The sequence below is a fragment of the Daphnia carinata genome, chromosome 1 (assembly GCF_022539665.2).
Source record: "Daphnia carinata strain CSIRO-1 chromosome 1, CSIRO_AGI_Dcar_HiC_V3, whole genome shotgun sequence".
NCBI classification, from domain to species: Eukaryota; Metazoa; Arthropoda; class Branchiopoda; order Diplostraca; family Daphniidae; genus Daphnia; species Daphnia carinata.
The window spans coordinates 10,357,247-10,376,365 of record NC_081331.1 but is presented as its reverse complement, the minus strand read 5'-3'; the positions used below and the strand labels follow the sequence as shown (position 1 = coordinate 10,376,365).

Below are 19,119 nucleotides of genomic sequence, written 5' to 3'. Positions count from 1 at the left end.
AGATTTAATTTCATTATTAGCATTTACTTTGAACTAATAGGCAGGCCTGTTTCTTCGCTGCGCTGGTTCCAGCGTCGATCCTCCGGATCCAGACCACAATAAGAAACTGTCAACACAGGGTAGTGTCGTCTAATACAAAAAATAGAAAAACTTTAATGTTATCAGATACGATATAATCAACGTATAAGCATGCAAATTACCTGAAAAAGAGTTTCCTCTCGTTATCAGTGAGGGTAATTCCCTGCGATGAGACTTTGAAATGGACAATGGTTGGCACTGGTAGCGGTTTCGTTTCCAGCAAGTGGGTCATCGTGCGCTGGATGGCTTGGGGTCCAGTCAGCGATTCCGTATCCATGGTAAACAAATAAAGCAGACTACAAGCGGCTCCTTGAGTGAGCAATTGAGTCGTCGGATTGGAAAGCGATTGCACCGCCGTCGAACTACCATCTTTGAAAATCAAATCACTATCTGGTAGAACTAGCTTGATGGGCAAAGCTAATGGTGTCACAGAGTGTTGGTAGATAAGAGCCGATAGGGATCCTGATCAAAACAGATTCGACAATGAAAGAAATTCAATTCATTTTTATCGTAATCAAACTGGCTTCAACAATAATACTAACCAAAAACAGGTTCATTACTACAGCCCTTAATTCGGACACCCTTCGAGGTCGGTTCGATAAGGAAATGGCGAACAAGCTCACTGGATGGGTCTGCCATATTCTTTCCAGCCACGTGCGGAGGTGGAGTGGCCACCTTGAGGGCCAAACCGAAAGCACCCGGGAAGGAGTTGGAATCGCGGACGATGAACGTTCCAGGAGATTGATCCTTCAGCATGTTGATGGCTGGAAAAGAAAGTAGGATATACAATTAAGGCTGTCCTAATTACGGTGTAACAAAATGAAATCTTTGCATTACCATCTTCACGAGCGATGTTGGGCTTGTACCAATATCTCGAATTATCCTTGACGAAATTGACGTGAACGGAGCTGACTTCTTGGGGCTCGCTCAATCCGCTGACGGATTGGACGGAAGAACGTCGCGAATGTGACTGACCCAAATACGCCGATGATGGAGAAGGAGAAGGCGATCTCTCCTTGCTATTTTTTTAAAATAACAATAATGATATTGCCATTAATATCAAAGCACCGTCATAATCATTATCGTCATTAAAACAACTATCGTGAAGAGCGTTGTATCGTCAGAGGTGAAAAGATGGTTATTATAAAGCGATCACTTTGGTAATAGGAAAAGCTGGCGTGACCCATCCAGAGAAAACAAAAACAAAACTATAAATGCATTAAATACACCAAGCAAAAATTTAAGAAAATGGGACCGCTCATCCGAGAGGTGAAAGCAGTCATCATAACCAAACTAATACACCATGCATTTAAAAAATAATAATAATTAAGAAAATGAAAAATAAGAACAGCAGCAAAATAGTTAAAAGGAAAGCTAATCAACGAGATTGGGAATAAGTATGGTTGTCCGTTAGGACTTCGGCCGCTAGTTACCTCGACACCGAGGAGTTTGAGGGCCATTTGCGAAGGATTTTAGCAGAGGGCGGAGTGGGCGAATAAGGCTGGATATTAACCTGCTGCAAACCGGCTGGATAGCGTCTATATAGGCACACAAGCGCGCACACACGCGCACACACACACACACACATACACAAGTTATAGATCGTGAAAACATTCAAACTTCTATGAGAACCACCCGAAACCTGAAATCATTTTTGCTTGGTTCTCGTAATAAAACAAAAATTCCTTTCCATGTTGGAACGGGATTGCGTATTCCCTACTACACCAAAGCCCGTCCGCAACAGTAATAAAACATTTCAAACATGACACCATCACCACGTGAAAGCCAAAAAAAATAAAATAAAAAAAATTTCTATGTGACCCAATCGGGTGATGGAATTTGGGTCAAGCGAAACTAATTGAAATTGAAAATGTTTTTAGCTTACCGTTGGGTAGTTGGACTCTTGGGTGGTAGGCCGGCTCCCGAATGGGACGAGGTCGGAGTGACGGGCGAGTCGATCGACTGGCGGCCATAGCCTTGATGGTGAACGTTGAGGTAGGGTGTTCGTGGGACGACAGGGAAGGCCGGAGTCGTTGGACGGTTTCCCGACATATCTAGGTCGCCGCTCAGCGACGAGTTCCAGGACATGACACTATCCTAAGATATCATTAAAAAAAAAATAAAGAAAACAATACAAAGCATGACATTGATGTCGAGCTTGTTTAGACATCATGTTATCATTGACATTCGATTCTTTTCATCTTACCAACTGTGAAATAAATAGAAACGCATCAATAACTTGTTTAAGTGGCTACGAATTGCTACTGAAGGTCAAAGTTGCATAAGGCTAGCTATAATTAAAAAACTACGACTACCAGTTCGATTCGAACTTACTGATGATTTGGGGAATTTGTTATTAGTGTTTGTGCTGATGTTGGCCATTCCCGTCACCGGGACAAAGTTAGCACGAGCAGGCAGACTACTACTGAATGAGTGATGCCGATTATTAAGAGGTGATTTGCCCTGATCGGCCACATGCTGAGGTGATCGCTGTTGTGTGCTGCTGTTATTGTTGTTGCTGCCATGGATCAGGTGTTTGAGGTTAGGGGTCAGGTTAGGCTCGCGTATGAGTGCAGCTGGATCGGGCAAGTTAGTGTTGAGCGAGTGGATCAACCAGTCCAAGTTGCCCAGCCGATTGACCGGTTGCTGTACCGCTTGGGCCGACGATGGCGTCGGTGACGTCGTGGCGTGATCTGTCACGGTGGACAGTAAACCCGTTCGGCTGGACGACACTGGTTCTGACGACGTTCCAGTCATGGAAGCTGAGTCTGTTGGGGAGGTCGAGCCGTGATGGTGGTATCCAATCAAACCATAAGGTGAGGCAGCGGTCACTAGCAGGTCATTGGGATTCAGCTGTTGGGTTGAATAAGCGCAAAAAAAAAAAAGACACACAAAATTGGGTGGGGTGAGTGCAAGCCATTAGTTTTGTATGCAAGGCGGCGCGCGGTTAACAGTCGAATTATTGTAAAAGCATTAAATAATAATTTTTAAAAAATCAATTTTCCAGTTTGATTGTTTTTTTTTCCTCTGAAGGGAGGGGTGGAGATTCAAATTGATGAGATGAAATAGGAGGCGAAGCAATCAATGGTGGCTTTTGTCGGCAAGAAGGGGCATCAACAATGAACAATGGGATGCATCCGTGAATAGGTTTAAACTTAGTAGCCCTTTTCTGTATGTAATGAATATTTTAATGGCCTTGATTTCAAACGATGCGTCGTATTCAAATTTGAAAGAGAAAATCACTTGAACATTTTTCAAAAATACTGAATGTCAATAAATATTCTGTCGGTAGCAGGAATGAGGAAGGTCAAACACCGGTGATCACTCCACTGCTAAAAGTGAAAGATGGACACAGTCCAAACAGGTGCACGCGAATGACGTCAGATGCTGAGTGATGGCCTTTGCTTGTCAGTCAAGACACACAACACTCGATTTGGGAAAAGTCTGAAGAACATAAGGACCTGATGGGGGTGTGGTCGAGGATTCGACTCGTTCGTGCGCGTGTAATATATACGGGCGAAACGTGAAAAATAAAGGGGGAAAAAAAATAAACACCTACATACCTGGCCTCCATTGCTAGTGTTGAGCGTCTTCATATGCTGCTCGTGAGCTCTCTTGACGGCCACGAAAGGCCGTTCTCGGTCATGGCTCATATCTGATTTTTGACGCGTTAGAGTCACCCTTTGCTGCTGCTGCTGCTGCTGCTGCTGTTGTTGTTGTTGCTGTTGTTGTTGGATCCTGTCGCCGCCGCCGCCGATGTACCGCCCGCTGCGCTCCAACGATGAGGAACGGTGCGTGAGGAGCGGAGAAGCCGGGTTGGACGACGATGACAGTGTCTTATTAACGCCACTCCCGGTCTGGCCCGCTTTCGACTGCTCGTTCATTAAAAATTGAAAAAAAAAATAAATAAAAATAATAAGAATGGAAAGATATTTTAAAGGCACTAGTTCGAAAAAAGAGAGGCAACAAAAGGAATCCAATCAGCCATCGTTACAACATTATATAGCGCCAGGAGGATCATCATGAATACGTAAATCGTTTTCATCCATTATTCATTCAATGGATAAAAACAAGAATGGATAAAAAAAAAAAATTCATATGATCTTATAAAAAAAAATGTGTAATAAAAACATTTTTTCTAATAGTGGCCTCGGTTCCCGATGAACTCGTAACGTTTACGAAAGCCTCTTATTCAATCTTAATTGCCAAGCCAATCTGACGTCACATTGTGAAAGGAGTTGTGTCTCTTTCGTGGTGAAGGTAAATCGTTTTGAATTTATGTTTGTAAAGAAAAACGAGCGTAGCTCTGGGCCGGTAAAGAAATTGAAAACGACGACGGAAATTGGATCGAATATGGAAATGAATCAAGAAGTTTTTCTTTACATTTTTGAATCACGACGTTGGCGAATCACAAGCGAAAAAATGAGAAACGTGACTCACCTGCTGATATTGGCCGTAGGTGCCGGCCGTGTTGATGTGCAAGGGCGTGGCGTAGAGACTGCGGATGTCGGGCGAGCCTTCGCGCGACGTGTTGACCATATCCAGCTCGGAGAATAAAGTAACATCGCTCAAGTAACCGGCATCATCGACCGGTCTTTGGCCGCCAATTGTCGATGTCGTTGACTGTTGGTGTTGCAACAGCTGACCTCTGAATTGGCGGCTAGACTGCAGCTCGGACATGAGCCGCACTTCTTGCGGATTGCGCTCAGCTCGTCGCATCGAATCCTTGCGTTCGCGTAGCTTCTGCTGCTGACGCTGGAGCCAAGATAAACCGGCCATTTCGTTAGACGTCGACATCCTGAAAACGTAAAAAAAAAAATGGAACAATAGAAAAATAGCCATAAAAATGACGATCACAAGATTATGTTGTTGTCATTCTATGTACAGCTGGGTAGAAAGTTGGACTCGATAAGACCATGTGGGACGTTTAGGGCGTTGACCGACCTAAGCTGCATGAATCGAACGTTTCACACATGGCCAGCGTGTGCTACGCCCCAGAGACGACACACATCTACTTGTTCTTTTCTCGTTGTTCAATCGCCAACAGGTGACCAAAATATTGACGTTAAGAATAATACAACAGGGCGGGGGCTACGTGATTGTTGCTGTGCTGAATACCATAATTGGTCACAAGCGCAACGCATTCGATCGTTTGTGTGCGTTTCCTCATTCCACCGCGATCGCAAAAACAAACTCTGCAACAAAAGGCGTGGTTGCCTCTTTTGTTGTTGTTGTTGTTGTTTTTTTCCCGACCCATCCCGACAAGTGACGGACGCGCCAAATGGGATGGAGCAGAAGAAATCCATCATGTGACGTCATCACAGCAAACACAGCGATCGAAATCTGCAATGATGACTATACCCATCGCCATGGATGGCAAACATCGTTTGTGTTTTGGCGTTGCCTTTTGTTCCAAAGTTGGACAGCAACGTTTTCTTTCTCTTTTTCTTTTTTCTATTTGAAAACGCGAGTCGATTTTGCAGTGGGTTTCAAACAAAAAGAAAAACCCGAGTAGTTGAAGAGCTCGTTTCTATTGCGGTACGTATCGTTAAAAGAGCCAAAGAGACTTGCTTATTCTTTTTGCCTCCTAATGAGGTGTTAGTCTCCATCGAAAAGTAATTAAAAACAAGCCAAATGGAAGAACAAATCAAACAACAACACAAAAGCAGCTAAAGCAATGGATAAAAAAAGCTCGTTTTTTTTTCTATGGAGTCGACGAGACTCTTGATGAGTGTCGGTTTTGGTTTCTCAAGGAGAAAGGCGGACCGAAGAGTCAAAACGTACGCAAAAGAAAAGGGGAGAAGAAAACGACGTGTCTGATGACTCAGTCCGCGCTCTAAAATTAACACTAACAGCATCTTTGCTCCTCGCCTTCGTCGTTCCGTCTACTTCCATTATAAACATCGTCAGGGATAGAAGGGATAAGGTACAAGCAGAGATAGAAGAGGTCCGGGATGTTTGGTGAGTGTGTTTGTTCCTCTCTTTCTCTGTCGTGATAAATCACGACCGAAAAAAAAAAGAAGGCGAGAAAGAGAGTCGCCCTTTTAGGTTTCCACTTGAAATGTGAAGGCAAGGGCTGGACATTGAGAGAAAAAGAGGTAAAAAAAAAGAAAGAGAGACGGCCCTAACTGCGCCTCTTTGAAGTCTCTGTAATGTTACGTGTATGTGTGAGAAAAAGCACGCAGAGTGCTTCGCACGCGGGAGTGAAGAGAGAAAAATGGACGGGAAATTAGAGATCACGTACGAGACGATTGCCGGCCTGCATACATTGGCTTCCTGTTTGTCGATTTATAGAGTTTATTGTAATTTTTTTAAAAGTATCTTTTTAGGGAGCTTCACAATCAACTTCATTTTATCTAATCATTGTCTACGGAATGTTTTTCTTTACCCTCTAGACTTCCTCTGACTGTGACGCCACCCTATTTATCCAAGGCGTTTTTCCCATAGTCGCTCGATACAAAATCAATACGTTTAAAATTTACCAAGTTACTTACAGTCGGTTCTTTTCGTCGTACGCAGTTATAACACACTTTAAAAAAAAAATTTTCATGTTTTTACTAAATATTTCTTTTTTTGTGCGTGTTTGCATGGGCGCGCCAGTGTGGCGGATCGCTGTCCAGCGTTGAGAGAAGAAATAGGCTTATATTTATCTATACATTTTTCTTTTTATTTGCCTTTAAACTACCTTCGGTAACTTATGGACCATTTGAATATCATGCTAAGTCATGAGCGGGTATTTTTTTTTACACACTGGTCACCTACATTTTCAGCCAGGATATCTGCCTTTAAGAACTCCATATATCTCTAATATTTTGAAAACTAAATCGAACACTTAAACGGGCCATAAATTCCACGTCACAAACTCTTTTTCTTCCTTTCGTGCATGGAGGGGAACAGACACAACTAGCAACCAAATTGAAACCCAAATTTTATGAGTTTCCCCCCTTTGCCATGAGCGCGTCTGCACTCGTCCTTGATACGAACCCTTTACACGAATTCTCACAGCGCATTACACGTCTAGCAGTGTCCGGCCCATTGGCCCGTAAGTCCATATAGTACCAAAAAGATTTTAAATTGGTTTCATTTTGTCTTTCCCAACATCGTCCGAAGGAGAATAAACTAGCGGGGGTTGTTGTTATCTATTTTGGCTTGTTATAACTTCAACGAGCGCGCCGCTGCATAGAGACGCACGCATTTCGGAGAGCATCGCATTCAATCCTTCCATCCAATTACATCGACCCCTAGCCCTTTCCGTCGTTAAACTTAATGAAGCGCACTACACTAACGCGTTTACGTATTGAACGGGATGTTCTAAGGGTTCGGTCAACGAGCGTAAGGCGGGGGAAATCAACTGCGCTAGTTCTTTTCAATTTTCAAGTGCATGCCGCGGATCAATTTATTGGGCGGTCCAATGTACGGGCATTTTTGTTTTTCGTCTTTTCTTGGCTCACAACAGCTCAGAAATAAACACACACACACACAAAATAATGCTTGCGGATAAGACAGCCGGATCTTAAAGCTCGCGTGCGTTTAATCTCAAGCGTTCGATTGAGCTTCTCTTGAAAAGTTAAGAAAAATTTTAAAAATGAAATAAACACGTGAAAGAAGAAATCAACTAAAAAAGGGCGGCCTCTTGAATTTTCTTCGTTTTGGATTTCGTCAGTCCCGGACATTTACTACGAGCCCGGGCATCACGAATCCATTCCAGTGGCTATCGCTGTTTTTATATGGAAGTCGATTGTAAAAGAAAAAAAGCAAAAAAACAAATCCCTTTTGGTCGGTAACTGCTAGTTTCCTTCATATCTTTCCTCAAAATTTCCACTGCATAAAATGTGTTTTTTTTTTCTCTCTTTGTATTGTATTAACGGTTCGCTGTTGATGGTGGTCACTGACACTAAAAAAAAGCCCCAACGTTTGCTGAATTCGTGGGTGGGTTCAAATGTGTGTTTCTTTTCCCGCGTGCGCTACATTATCCAATACGTAATGACCATCATGTGCTTTTTTATCTGCATAGCTCCGGGTTTGTCTTTCTCTCTCTTTTCGCATGACCTTCTTGTGTGAATACGCTGGAAGTCTTTGGAACAAGTCAGACAACGACCAAAGAGAGAAGCAAACAGAGAAGAAAAAAAAAAAAAAGAGTAGTTTTACCTTGTATGGACAAAAAATCTGAGGCGAGCTATGGCCCATTCACGCGTGCGAAAATGTACCGCTAGGCACAAGCGAGGGACCAAAAGAGTTAAAAAAATCTCCACTCGAATTCAATTATGTCCTTGTTTTCTTTTTTCTAAAGAAGAAGAAGAGAAAGAGAAACATTTTTTGCCTTCGTCTTCTTGTGCTCTTTTCTCTTTTGTCTAGCCGATCATTATGCATTCCCACCATTTATCTTTATTCTCCTTCTTCTCTTCGTCCAACTCCCCAATTCCCATCTTTTGTCTGCTAAATTGAACGATATGAGCGCTCAGGCTGGACAACGGTCGGACAATGTGAGACCAACAGATCGTTTGTGATGCGACGAAGCGAATGGACGCATCGGCGAAGCATTCCGGATTAACTAAACGACTCATTTGAACGATTTCGTTCACATGTGGTGCACAAAACCCAACCGGCCGGGGGGGGGGGGACTGTGTCCGCCCTGAAAATGTTCTAGAGAGAAAAGAGCTGTGAGACTGCAACCAAGTGCCTTTTTTTTCCCCTTTCCGACCTTGAGGACCCAGCGTCTATTATGTCACGAACCTGAACGCAGAAGGAACTCTCAAAAGCGCGTGAACTAGAGAGAGAGAGACTAGGTGGAGATATGTAGAAAGACAAGAAAGAACATGGGAGGATAAGGATTTTTTTTTTTGTTTAAAGAAAAACAAAATTTTTCGATAAAAAAAATTAGAATTATTCGGGCTGCGGCTTGTGCTGCGCCGTAACTTGAAAGGTGACCTCATTCCAAAGCACAGTCATCGTCGCACACCTTTCAGCCATAAGGGATTGAGGTATGAGACATACTTGACTTTGTGATGCTGATTATTTGTCTTTTTCTTATTTTTGCCCTTTATGTACTTTAAATCTCGTCGTTCCAACCGATTGGTTGCCAAGAAAAAAAAAGGGAAAAGTCGGTATTGTTCTTTTTTTTTTCGGAATCTTATCTCGATCAGGAAGATTCCGGCCCGTCTGAAATCCAAAATGCCGAAACGTCTTTTTATTTTATTTTTGCTATTTGGGCCCTGCAGCCAAATTCCTCTTATGGGATCGCATTATTTTTCTTGATAAAAATAGTAATAAAAAAAATTCTCCTTCAATGAAATCCAACAAGATAGTTATACTACAAGAAGGACCTTCGATAACTGTAATAGCTCTATTGAGGTCCGTCTGTCCCATTTGGCCCTGTATTTGCTTCGACTATGATTCCGTTTAAATAAATAGGAACGATTCAAATTTTTTTTCTTTCACGATGAACTGCGTTGGCCAAATCTATTGAACGATGATGTTCCTGTTTGATTGCGTAAGAGAGCGGGCAAGATTTAAGGCCTCCGCATTACGCCACCATGTTTTCCGGTACGGTCTACTGTTGAAGCTATTAAAGATAAATTTCTACTAAAGGCTGAAACGAAGCCAAAAATACGGGAAACCTAACGGCCTCAATGTTATTTATCCCAAGGACGCGGGGTGTTTTTAAGCCTATCCCTTTTTTTTTTTGCTTCCAACGAGACGGGCAAGTTTTAAAAAATAAAATGTTCCTGAAGGCAGAAAATGAGTTTTCAGATGATTCAGACGGTGTGTGATGTTTGCCAAATTTGGGCTTGCCAAAAAAAAAAAGGGGGACCCCTTCACTCGTTCCAAACTATCGTTCGCTTTTTTCTTCAAAGACTTGCAGAGTGTGAGAGACGAGAAAGCCCCAACGCAGTGAGAGAAAAAGATTAGAAACTGCCTTTGCTGGGCAGCGTTAGCCCAGCAGCCCATACTTGAACGGTCTATTTTTATCGAGCGATAGAGCGACGATGCAAAGAACCGCATGATTTCTTCTCGCTTCCTCTCTCCTGGAACAGCAAAATACTAGCGAAAACACGAGCAAAAAAAAAAAAAGGGGGAGCCCTCGAATGAAAAAGAATAAAACATCAAACACACGTCCTATCCTTCAGTTAAACAACAAAAACACGCGCTTTGTAGAATCAAGCGAGCTGGAACGGAACGCCCATTGCCGGATGTGCGTGCCCGCGCGTATATACACATACTGTACGGTGTAGTTTATACACAGTGGCCCTGGCGGATGACACACACACACACACACAACTGGATAAACATTAATTAGCAGAGTCTTTCAACAAACAACAACCGGAATTCTCCTCCGCTTGTCCTTGCAGCATCCTCCGTCCGTCTTCTCCCTTTCTATCCTCCTCCCCCCCCTTTTTTCGCCCGTTTCGCCATCTAAGTTATAGCTATATAGGTGCTGATGGACTAAAATATATTTCCTCCTTTTTTCTTTTTCAAAACGGTTGCCCCGTTGCATCTAGTCCAAAAAATTTTTTACCCCACTTTCCAAAACACAAAGTTGTGTGTTTGTTTTTTAGTGTGTGGCGTATATAAATATTTTTCGATTTTTTTTTTTTTTTCTTTTTTGCTTGAAGCTGACGGATCTATTTTCAGATCGGGGGCAAAGGATCGAGGGCTCCGTATTTCCATCACGCGCGAAAAAGGCAACACAAAAGACGGAACTTAAATTGAACTTTTTCAAAGAATGAATGAGGGGAGACTTTTTGGCAAGTCGATCCATTTCCGTCGTAATGACTAATCTCTTTCTGACTCGACTTTTCGTGACGACTCACTGGGTGGCCCAAACACGTCTTCAATCAGCACGACGGAAATCTTTCATTTTTAGAAAAAAAAAAAATCAATAAAATGTTTGCACATACCGAGAAGAGTCTGGCGATGTGCTGATATCTTGGATCGTTTCCTCCAGGGAGATGTGATGCTGCAACTGCGGCGTTGGCGTCTTATTGCTCATCGTTTCGCTGGTCGAGGCGGATCGATTTCGAGAAGTGTCCAGTCGAGGACTGGAAGTGGCCACTGGTAGGATATTCGAATTGCTGGTGGAAGTCGCGTTGATTTCGGACGATGTCGGCGACGAAGTGCCGGCTCCCCCTCCGTTTGAAAGCAGCACACTTCCGCTCAGTTTACGGATGGGACGCGGACTGACCGGATCGGCGATGGACGGAACCGGGATCCTCGGGGACGAGCGGACAGGACTGATGTTGACAGGCTCCGATCCGTTAGAAAACTTGCGAACGAGTGAAGGACTTTCAAGGCGTTTGCTCGCCTGTTGGCCGTTCATCGTGTTGCTGCTGGACTCCTTCCAGTTGCGTCCATTGATGGAGGCGCTAGCCACCGGCGTGCTCGTCACCATCGTCGATTCCGTCCCATTACCAACACTTCCGGCGCCTCCGTTCTCCTGATGATGTTGTCCGTTGGCCATGCCCACCATGCCGTACGTGAACGGTTTGCTGTCCTCACGCGCGTGGTACGGAATATCTTTGGGTCTGACCGATGGCTGTTGCTGCTGCAGCGGAGACGTCGCATTTTGCGGAGCCGGAGCGCAAGGCATTTTCACCGCTTCCGTGTTGCTTTGCGGAGTCGGATAAGCCCGCCGAACAGTATCGCTCTCGTAAACGTATGCTGAATTGGATTTCCGGGCAGCTGGATGCGATGGCGAGGACACAGAACGATCGGTCGTATCCCGACTGGGCGTCAGATCAAATTTCACCTACGTTGGTTTAAAAAAAAAAAATGAATAGATTAATTATGCAAAATACAGAAAAAGATTATGCATATTATCGAGAGCCTAACATATTCGACGTGGTCCTTAAACACAAAAGGATTAGAATTAACGAGAGCGTGACTTGAAAATAAAAAATTTTAAATTCGTATTTTCCCCCTTTTTGTTTAAATATTATTAAATTTTTGTTTGGCTTCTTTCGTCTTCCTCCTTTCCTTTGTTTTTCTTAAAAAAAAAGGCTTGGGAGGGTTGAGATTTCAGTGAGAAAGGATCGTTGGAAAAAGGGGTCCGAAGCTAAATTTAAAACGCGGCAATGGCGGCGGAAAAAGGCAAAAAAAAAAAAAAAAAAAAAAAAAAAAGAGACGCTTGGCGCAGGATCCAGGACGTGGGGCAGTCCATCACAACAACAAACCAAACGCCGCCGTCGCCGTGTAAGCGGCGACGGCCGAAAAGGCGATCACGCCGTGTGGCATCACGCGACGTTCGCTCTTCATTCTTTTGTTTTGTTTTGAGTTTGTTGAGCTATTTCATTCATTCGGTCGAATCAATGTCAAATTTTATTCAACCTGTCATCTGACACGGACTTTCGAAAATGAATTGTGAACCGTTGAATCATCCCAGTGCAATTTCTTTTTTTTTTTTTTAAAAGGGAGTTGAGACAGGGAGAGTCCAAGGACGTGAAACAGGGTGATATTAAATACTTGAGACACGGATCATTTCGACATTAACTACTACGCAATATGTAATGGATTTTTGTTTCGAAAGAATGTCTGTTTGATTAGAACGAGACCGGATTGACCTACAAAAAAAAAATGTGATACAAAACGATGGTAATGAGAGCAGCCGTGTACATTTGCGTAACGGCCCTGTTCCAGATCAGGCTAGTTTTGCTACCCACCTCATAATCAGTGACGACATAAGCACTTGAGCGAAACGATCTTTGAACTGTGATTACCTGAATGCTGTCGACGTCAATGTCGTCTGCTCGCTGATGGTAATGATGCCTGTGCTCGGGTCGGATGTCGGGGATGTTTTGAACGTTCATCAGCATGCCACTCAACAGTTGGTCCAACTCGGCAGTGGCCGTCAGCGATGGAGGCGGAGCCGCTGATGCCATCGTGACGTCACGGCCGTCGCGGTGGATCTCCGCCCGCGTTTCCACGATGCTCGGCATCCTCTGCAACGCCTGCGGTAAGGGCGACAACTGTTGTTGTTGTTGCACTGGACTTGGAGTCTGCGGCGGCGGATCTAAAAAGACCCCCCCAGCTCCTGAAGATTCGGCCGATCGGCCGGAATGAGGTGGCGAAGCGGACGTGCTACCGCTGCCGCCCAGCTCTCGGTTATGAGTGCTGCTACCTCCGCCGCTGCGCACTACGCCGGCCGAAGAGATGCCCGAATCGGTCGACGCCACATGCGGACTATTGAGGAACTGGGCCGGATGATTCAGGTGGTTCAGATGATGATGCAAGTGATGGTAATCGGCCGTCGTACCACCCGACGTTAAAGACGAAGATGACGGATCGCTGAATCGGCTGGCACTCCTGTGATCGCCTCCTCCGCTGGCCGTCGTCGCCGTCACCACTAAAGGCGGAGGACTGTTGGCCGTTGTTTTCGGACTGCTGTTCTGTTTCAACACTTTGGCGTAAAGCGAGCCATCCAACGGGCCGTACGTGTGCGCTAAACGATGATCTACGCGGATGGAGCGATTCCACCGGAAAAGAACAATTGAAAAACAACAAAATTTTAAAGGACACTTTTGTTGTTAATTTCGTACTCAATTGCGATAAAAGAGCGTCACACGGGATAGCACGAGTATGATGACCCAGTTCGGTTGGCGAAAAATTTCAGATTCAACAGTGTTCATGTACAGTAAAGTAAGCAGAGAGTATCAAGTGGAACTCATGGAAAAGCGTGAACGGGAAAAAAAAAAATAATAATAATACGAGAGCTCAAAGAAGATAGAACCGCACCGGCGGGCAGCTGGTGGAGCACTGCTACAAGCGGAGGATGAGTTTTTTTCTTCACGACTTTTTATTTTGAATTTTCCTTTTCAATATTCTCGTAAGGACGCTGGAGGAGGAGATAGAGGAGAAGGACGGACGACGGCCGAAGGAGAGTGGAGGGCAAAAAGAAAAAAAAAGAAAAACTTGAAATTCAACCTTTCAGAAAAGGGTTCTCTCTTTCAGGTACAAAAAAAAATAATAATAAGAGAGACACACAGAGCGGGCGAATAAGGTGGAGAGAAAAAGAGGAGAAACAGCTGGAGAAATGAGGGCGGGCGCTCGCTGGCCCCTTCTTAAGACGGAAATAGCCCACCCTGGTCGAACCGTGTGTATATGTGTTACGTGTGTGTGTGTGTTTGCGATCGCTATCACAGCTAAACACACTCACCTTTCGGACGTTTGTTTCCATCTGGTGGCCGAACGAGCCATCACTCCCGATAGGAAATGCTCTTGCATTGCAACAGCGTTCAAAGATTTCGTGATGGATATCACAGCCATCTATTGCCGAGCTGTTTAACAACATTTCCCGTTTACCTCAAAACGAATGTTCTCGACACATTGACACACATTTTTCAAAAATAACAATCGAAAAAAAAAAAAAAAAAAAAATAGCAGTCGCTATGTGTATGCAGTCTAGTCGTCTTCCTCTTTGACTTTTCATTTTGTAAGCACAGCAAAACATTTGAGTGATAAATGTCTTTTTTTTTTTCAAAAGATATAGTCCGTACTTTAAAAATGTTTTTTTTTTTTTTTTTAAGTATTTTTTTTTTACTGATTTAAAAAAGCAAACATCAGTTGGAACGAGGTAGAAGACGAAGTATTCATCGATAGCTATCGTGACTTTTGTTCGATTCTTCTTCTTCTTTTATGGACGGGGGTTTACTTTTCTCGAAGAAGAAGGTGGGTGGTCGGTTTATTACGCCACCACAACCAAAAAGGGTCCCCCTCTTTGCCCACCCCGTTTGCTGCAACACGTCTCTTCTCTGCGTGCTGTTGCTTCCCAAAAAAACCGGTTGTAGGTATTTAATATTAAATGCCAATACATTTGTTTCCCTCTTCTTCTTGTCCAGCCTGTATAACGACATGTCCGAACGTAAACCGATTTGAAAAGGATGACACAGTGAAAATATAATAAAAATGAAAAAAAAAAAAAAAAAAAAAAAAAAATTCTCTCCAGGTGGGCTCCTTGATTTCTTAAGACTCCTTTTTGATTTTTGAAAAAGTGGTTTTTTTTTTCTGGAACACGTAAAGAGAATTTTTTTTTGTTTGTTTTCCTCCCTTGTTTTTCAGCATTTAATAATTTGAGATTTTCTCTTTTTTCTCTGTGTGTGCGTTTAGGTTTTGGGTTGTTATGATTATATTCTCGTTCACGAGAAGAGGAAAACGCTCTTTCTAGTAGAAAGAGGCGAGTGCGACGAACTTTGTTGGGAAATCCTTATTTGGGTCCAGCAGCCCAGTCAGACCGTGAAGCATTTTGAGCATGTATAGGAAAAGATGAAGAGAGAACATTACGAGAGAGAAAAAGGATATGAGAAAAAAGAACCGGAATAAAGAAGAGAACTATCCGAAATTGGACATGGCCTTCTATGGCCAACGCATGGCTTGCTATCACACGCACAAACAAACACACACACACACGCATGTATACACAGGAGTTACACACAGGGGTTTTGAATTTCACTAGAAAGACAAAAATGACCTTTGCTTTCCCTCCTCTGTGAGTTTGATGGTCAACTATATACCACCTCCACGGCCCGCTTGCCCGAGCATCCAATCAACAGTGTCCCTACAGTTGGTGGGCCCCACTCATTTACCCGCTTGCCTCGGCCAGCGCGCGCGCGCGCGCCATAACCACGGACGGAATGCTAATCGTCTTTTTTCTTATTACTATAAAAAACGAATAGAATTGCCCATCTTGTTATCTCCAGGGCAGACTCGTAACTCAAGGAGAAAAAAAAAAAGTGAAGAATCATCTACCATTCGTTCCAGGAAAAACGTTGAATTTTTAAGTCTGAAGAAGTACGTAAGAGCGACATCGTAAATCTGCCTCTTTAAAAGGGCGTCCTTTTTTTTTTTTTCTTTAAAAGCTTTTCTTGTTCTGCCCTTATTCACTTTGTTCTTTTTTTTCTGTTCGAGTGCAGTCGACTGTCCAGTTCAGTTTGGAACGCAACCAGTAACCACCAAATGGCTGGACGGGTAGAGAGAGAGAGAGGGATGAGGAAAAAAAGAAATCAAATGAAACAAATGATGATGATGAACTCAAAGAAAGCCCAAATGGGTAAAAAAATGGGCGTCCCCCCGAGAGGTCTACTTCGTCAGCAACAAATCAATGCCAAACACCTGGAACGCGTCTGCCTCTCCGATATCCATCAACATCTTCGTATTTGCTCTGATTCTTCTGTATGCAAATGAATCAGCAGAGAAACGAGTCTTTTGTTCTTCGCACTGGGCGACAGTTGATTCCCTTTTTTGAAATTTCCCCAAACTCACAAGCACTTTTTCCCCATAGAAAAAAAAAAAAAAAATAAAATAAAAAGGGCGTTTTTTCACTCACTTTGTGTCAATCCAGCAGGTGAAGAAGCGTCACGATGATGGTCATCAGGACAGCTAGCAGAATCAGTCACAGTGTCGTAACTATCCCAACGAACGACCGGATCGCCTGTAGATCCATTTGTTGACATTTTTAATCGTTCGAAAAAAACAACAAAAGAACAACATTTAGAAAAATAAAAATAAATAATGGACACGAAGGTGAAGAAATGATATAAAATGTTTGTTTTCCATACCTGTCGACGACTCGACCGTGTAGCGGGTGTGCGTTTCATTGACGCCCATCAGGCGGGACTCGGGGCTTGTAGAGAAGTGGAGCCGCACGGAGCCGTCCAGAGGGAAACGCAAATCTAATGTTTAAAAAAAAAAAAAAATATCAACATGAAATTTAATAGTGTTGCATTATTCGATGGAACGAGCTCTGAAAAAAATAAATAAAATAAAATGTAAAGAAATAAAAACAGAGACTGTATATGTCATAAACAGGTGGAGACCAGCCAGCAGCAGGTGCAGTGGGACTGTATTTACTTTTTGTAAAGCCGTCGGGGAAAGGCCAAAGAAAACGACAAAGAACCCGTTAGATAATTGCTAGGCCGACGAGAGAGAGTCTAGCGGACTGCTGTGGCGTCCGAAGAGATTTCGTGAGCGTGCGAACGACCGTCCCGCCGTGAAAATGGAGACGCTGTAATTACACCCATACTTCTCCTCCCCTCTATGGGCTCGTTACAACGCCCATAAAAAGTTTCAGAAATAACAGCCGAGAGACAGAGAGAGAGAGAGAGAGAGAGAGAGAGAAAAAATAAAATAGCCGCTTGCAACTGCTGTCCAACACTAAACGATAAACGGCACATCATCGCGGATCAATGACCATCTCGGAAACGGGAAACAAACGAACAGCGGGACAGACTTTCCCCAATTCCAAAATTCATTTTCCGTGACTACAGAATTTCTTGAAAAACAAATGTCACCGAAATCAATTGGCATCCGTTTCATCGATACGCGTAGTTTCACCAATGAAAGTCGGTTTGCGAGGGTAACAGTTTTCTCCGACGTTCCAGATGGAAAGCGATAAGATTTAAAAGTCCCGATAATTTTGTGTTTCTTAAAAAAAAAAAAAAAAAAAAAAAAAAAAGGAGGGAGCAGCTTTTCAAGAGTTACCTGGACAGATAGACTATGCTGACTGAAAATTTTAAAAAATAAAGAAAACAAAACGAATAATGTGATGCTACGGTTCTGGATTCGAAGATGGGCCAGGGGGGTTCCATAACAAGGAAACAAGAAAAATGAATAAAGAAATCCCAACAGCGACAGGATTTAACCCTACAATTATACTGATAACATAATCAGCCGGCGGACGTGATAAACCAAAGAATTTAATTTATGTAAACGCATCAGGGCAGATGAAGAAACGCGTGGAAACAAACGAGATGATTGGACTAAAGGAGAAAAGTATGTTCGACAATCATAGTCCTTTCGGACTCATCGATCATCGAAAGGAACCAAACATCTCGAACCCCCTTTTTCTTTGCCATGCTTTTGCTTTGATTCCCCTTCCTGAGGTATTTCTATGTTCATCTCCTTTCATTTATCTTACTCGTGTTTGCTGTCAGCTATGTTGACGATCAGCCACGATAACGATCAGACGGCAGAAGGGATGCAAACAACGGTCAACATAAGGAAAGATATGTGCAGGAAAAAAGAAGAAGAATGAATTGATATTGAAATGCACCTTGACAGGCATCGTCCAGATCTTGACGCTGGAAGACTAGCGTGTGCTGCGTGACGGCACAGGTGTGGAACTGGAGGCTGAAGATGGTTTCGCGGCCATCTACCGGCTGCCGGTGACGGTGGTAGCACTTGACCAGGATGTCGCCTCGCAGGGCCAGTCCGCGCTCTCCCAGCGACATTGTAAAGTGGCGGGCGCTGTCGTGCAGGTTGTAGATGGACGACGTGTGCACCGGAACGCTCCCCTGGTACACCTGTTTTTTTTTTTAAGCCAATGATAAATGTCGACAACAGTCGTAAAGTTACTTCTATATGGAAATGGATCGTTGCGAAAAAAAAAAAAAAAAAAAAAAAAAAAAAAAAAAAAAAGTGCGTACTTTGAAAAAGGCGCGGCAGCCGCCGTTGGACTGGAAGGCCGGAATGCCGACGACGGTGACGTGATCCAGGAAGAGTGGACTCGAATTGACCTGAATGGCACCCGACAGCAGTCCGGCAAAGTATTCCACATACCTTTGCAACGGGAAAAATTGGCAATCGCCGCGAAAGAAAAACGGTTCAAAATAAAATTTATGAAAAAATAAGCGAGGCAAGCAATCTAAAAACATGCAAATTTGCATCAAGCATAAATAGGAAAGGTTGCCGTGGGGGGCAATGATTTCACGGATTGTATTTTTTTTTTTTGTCCCCCCCCCCCCCACATTTTCGTGTTACAGCAGCCATCATGGGTGTGTTAGTAAAAAAAAAAAAAAAATAAAACTATAGAGCAGCGAACCTTTTGTCGGACGGGGTGCGCAGGCCTCCGACGCGCTCGTTCAGGAACCGCTTCATGGAGAAGCGGTCCAACGATTGCTGGTCCTGTTGATTGGGCGGGCAGAGTCCGGTGTACTCGCAGTAGGCCGCTACCACCACGCCTACTCGCTGCAAACCGCACCTATAATAAATCATCCATGTTACATCGGTTTTGAAAAAAGAATACATCGACAATTGACGCCACTTTTGCGCATC

At 43.6% G+C, this 19,119-nt stretch overlaps 1 protein-coding gene across 2 annotated transcripts in view; it reads right to left on the bottom strand.

Moving 5' to 3' along the window:
• The window catches only part of LOC130692319 (tensin-3-like), a 51,976-nt gene that overhangs the window by 429 nt on the left and 32,428 nt on the right, over window positions 1–19,119 (bottom strand). For both annotated transcript variants that reach the window (XM_057515406.2, XM_057515415.2), the window contains 16 exons: window positions 18,887–19,045; window positions 18,492–18,624; window positions 18,119–18,368; window positions 16,626–16,739; window positions 16,394–16,498; window positions 12,792–13,525; window positions 10,977–11,824; window positions 4,519–4,876; window positions 3,642–3,950; window positions 2,413–2,931; window positions 1,964–2,175; window positions 1,512–1,616; window positions 916–1,097; window positions 621–842; window positions 201–540; window positions 28–129 (listed from right to left, as the gene is read on the bottom strand). In XM_057515406.2, coding sequence (XP_057371389.1) covers window positions 28–129; window positions 201–540; window positions 621–842; window positions 916–1,097; window positions 1,512–1,616; window positions 1,964–2,175; window positions 2,413–2,931; window positions 3,642–3,950; window positions 4,519–4,876; window positions 10,977–11,824; window positions 12,792–13,525; window positions 16,394–16,498; window positions 16,626–16,739; window positions 18,119–18,368; window positions 18,492–18,624; window positions 18,887–19,045 — 4,692 coding nt within the window. The remainder of the gene's footprint in view (window positions 1–27; window positions 130–200; window positions 541–620; window positions 843–915; window positions 1,098–1,511; window positions 1,617–1,963; window positions 2,176–2,412; window positions 2,932–3,641; window positions 3,951–4,518; window positions 4,877–10,976; window positions 11,825–12,791; window positions 13,526–16,393; window positions 16,499–16,625; window positions 16,740–18,118; window positions 18,369–18,491; window positions 18,625–18,886; window positions 19,046–19,119) is intronic.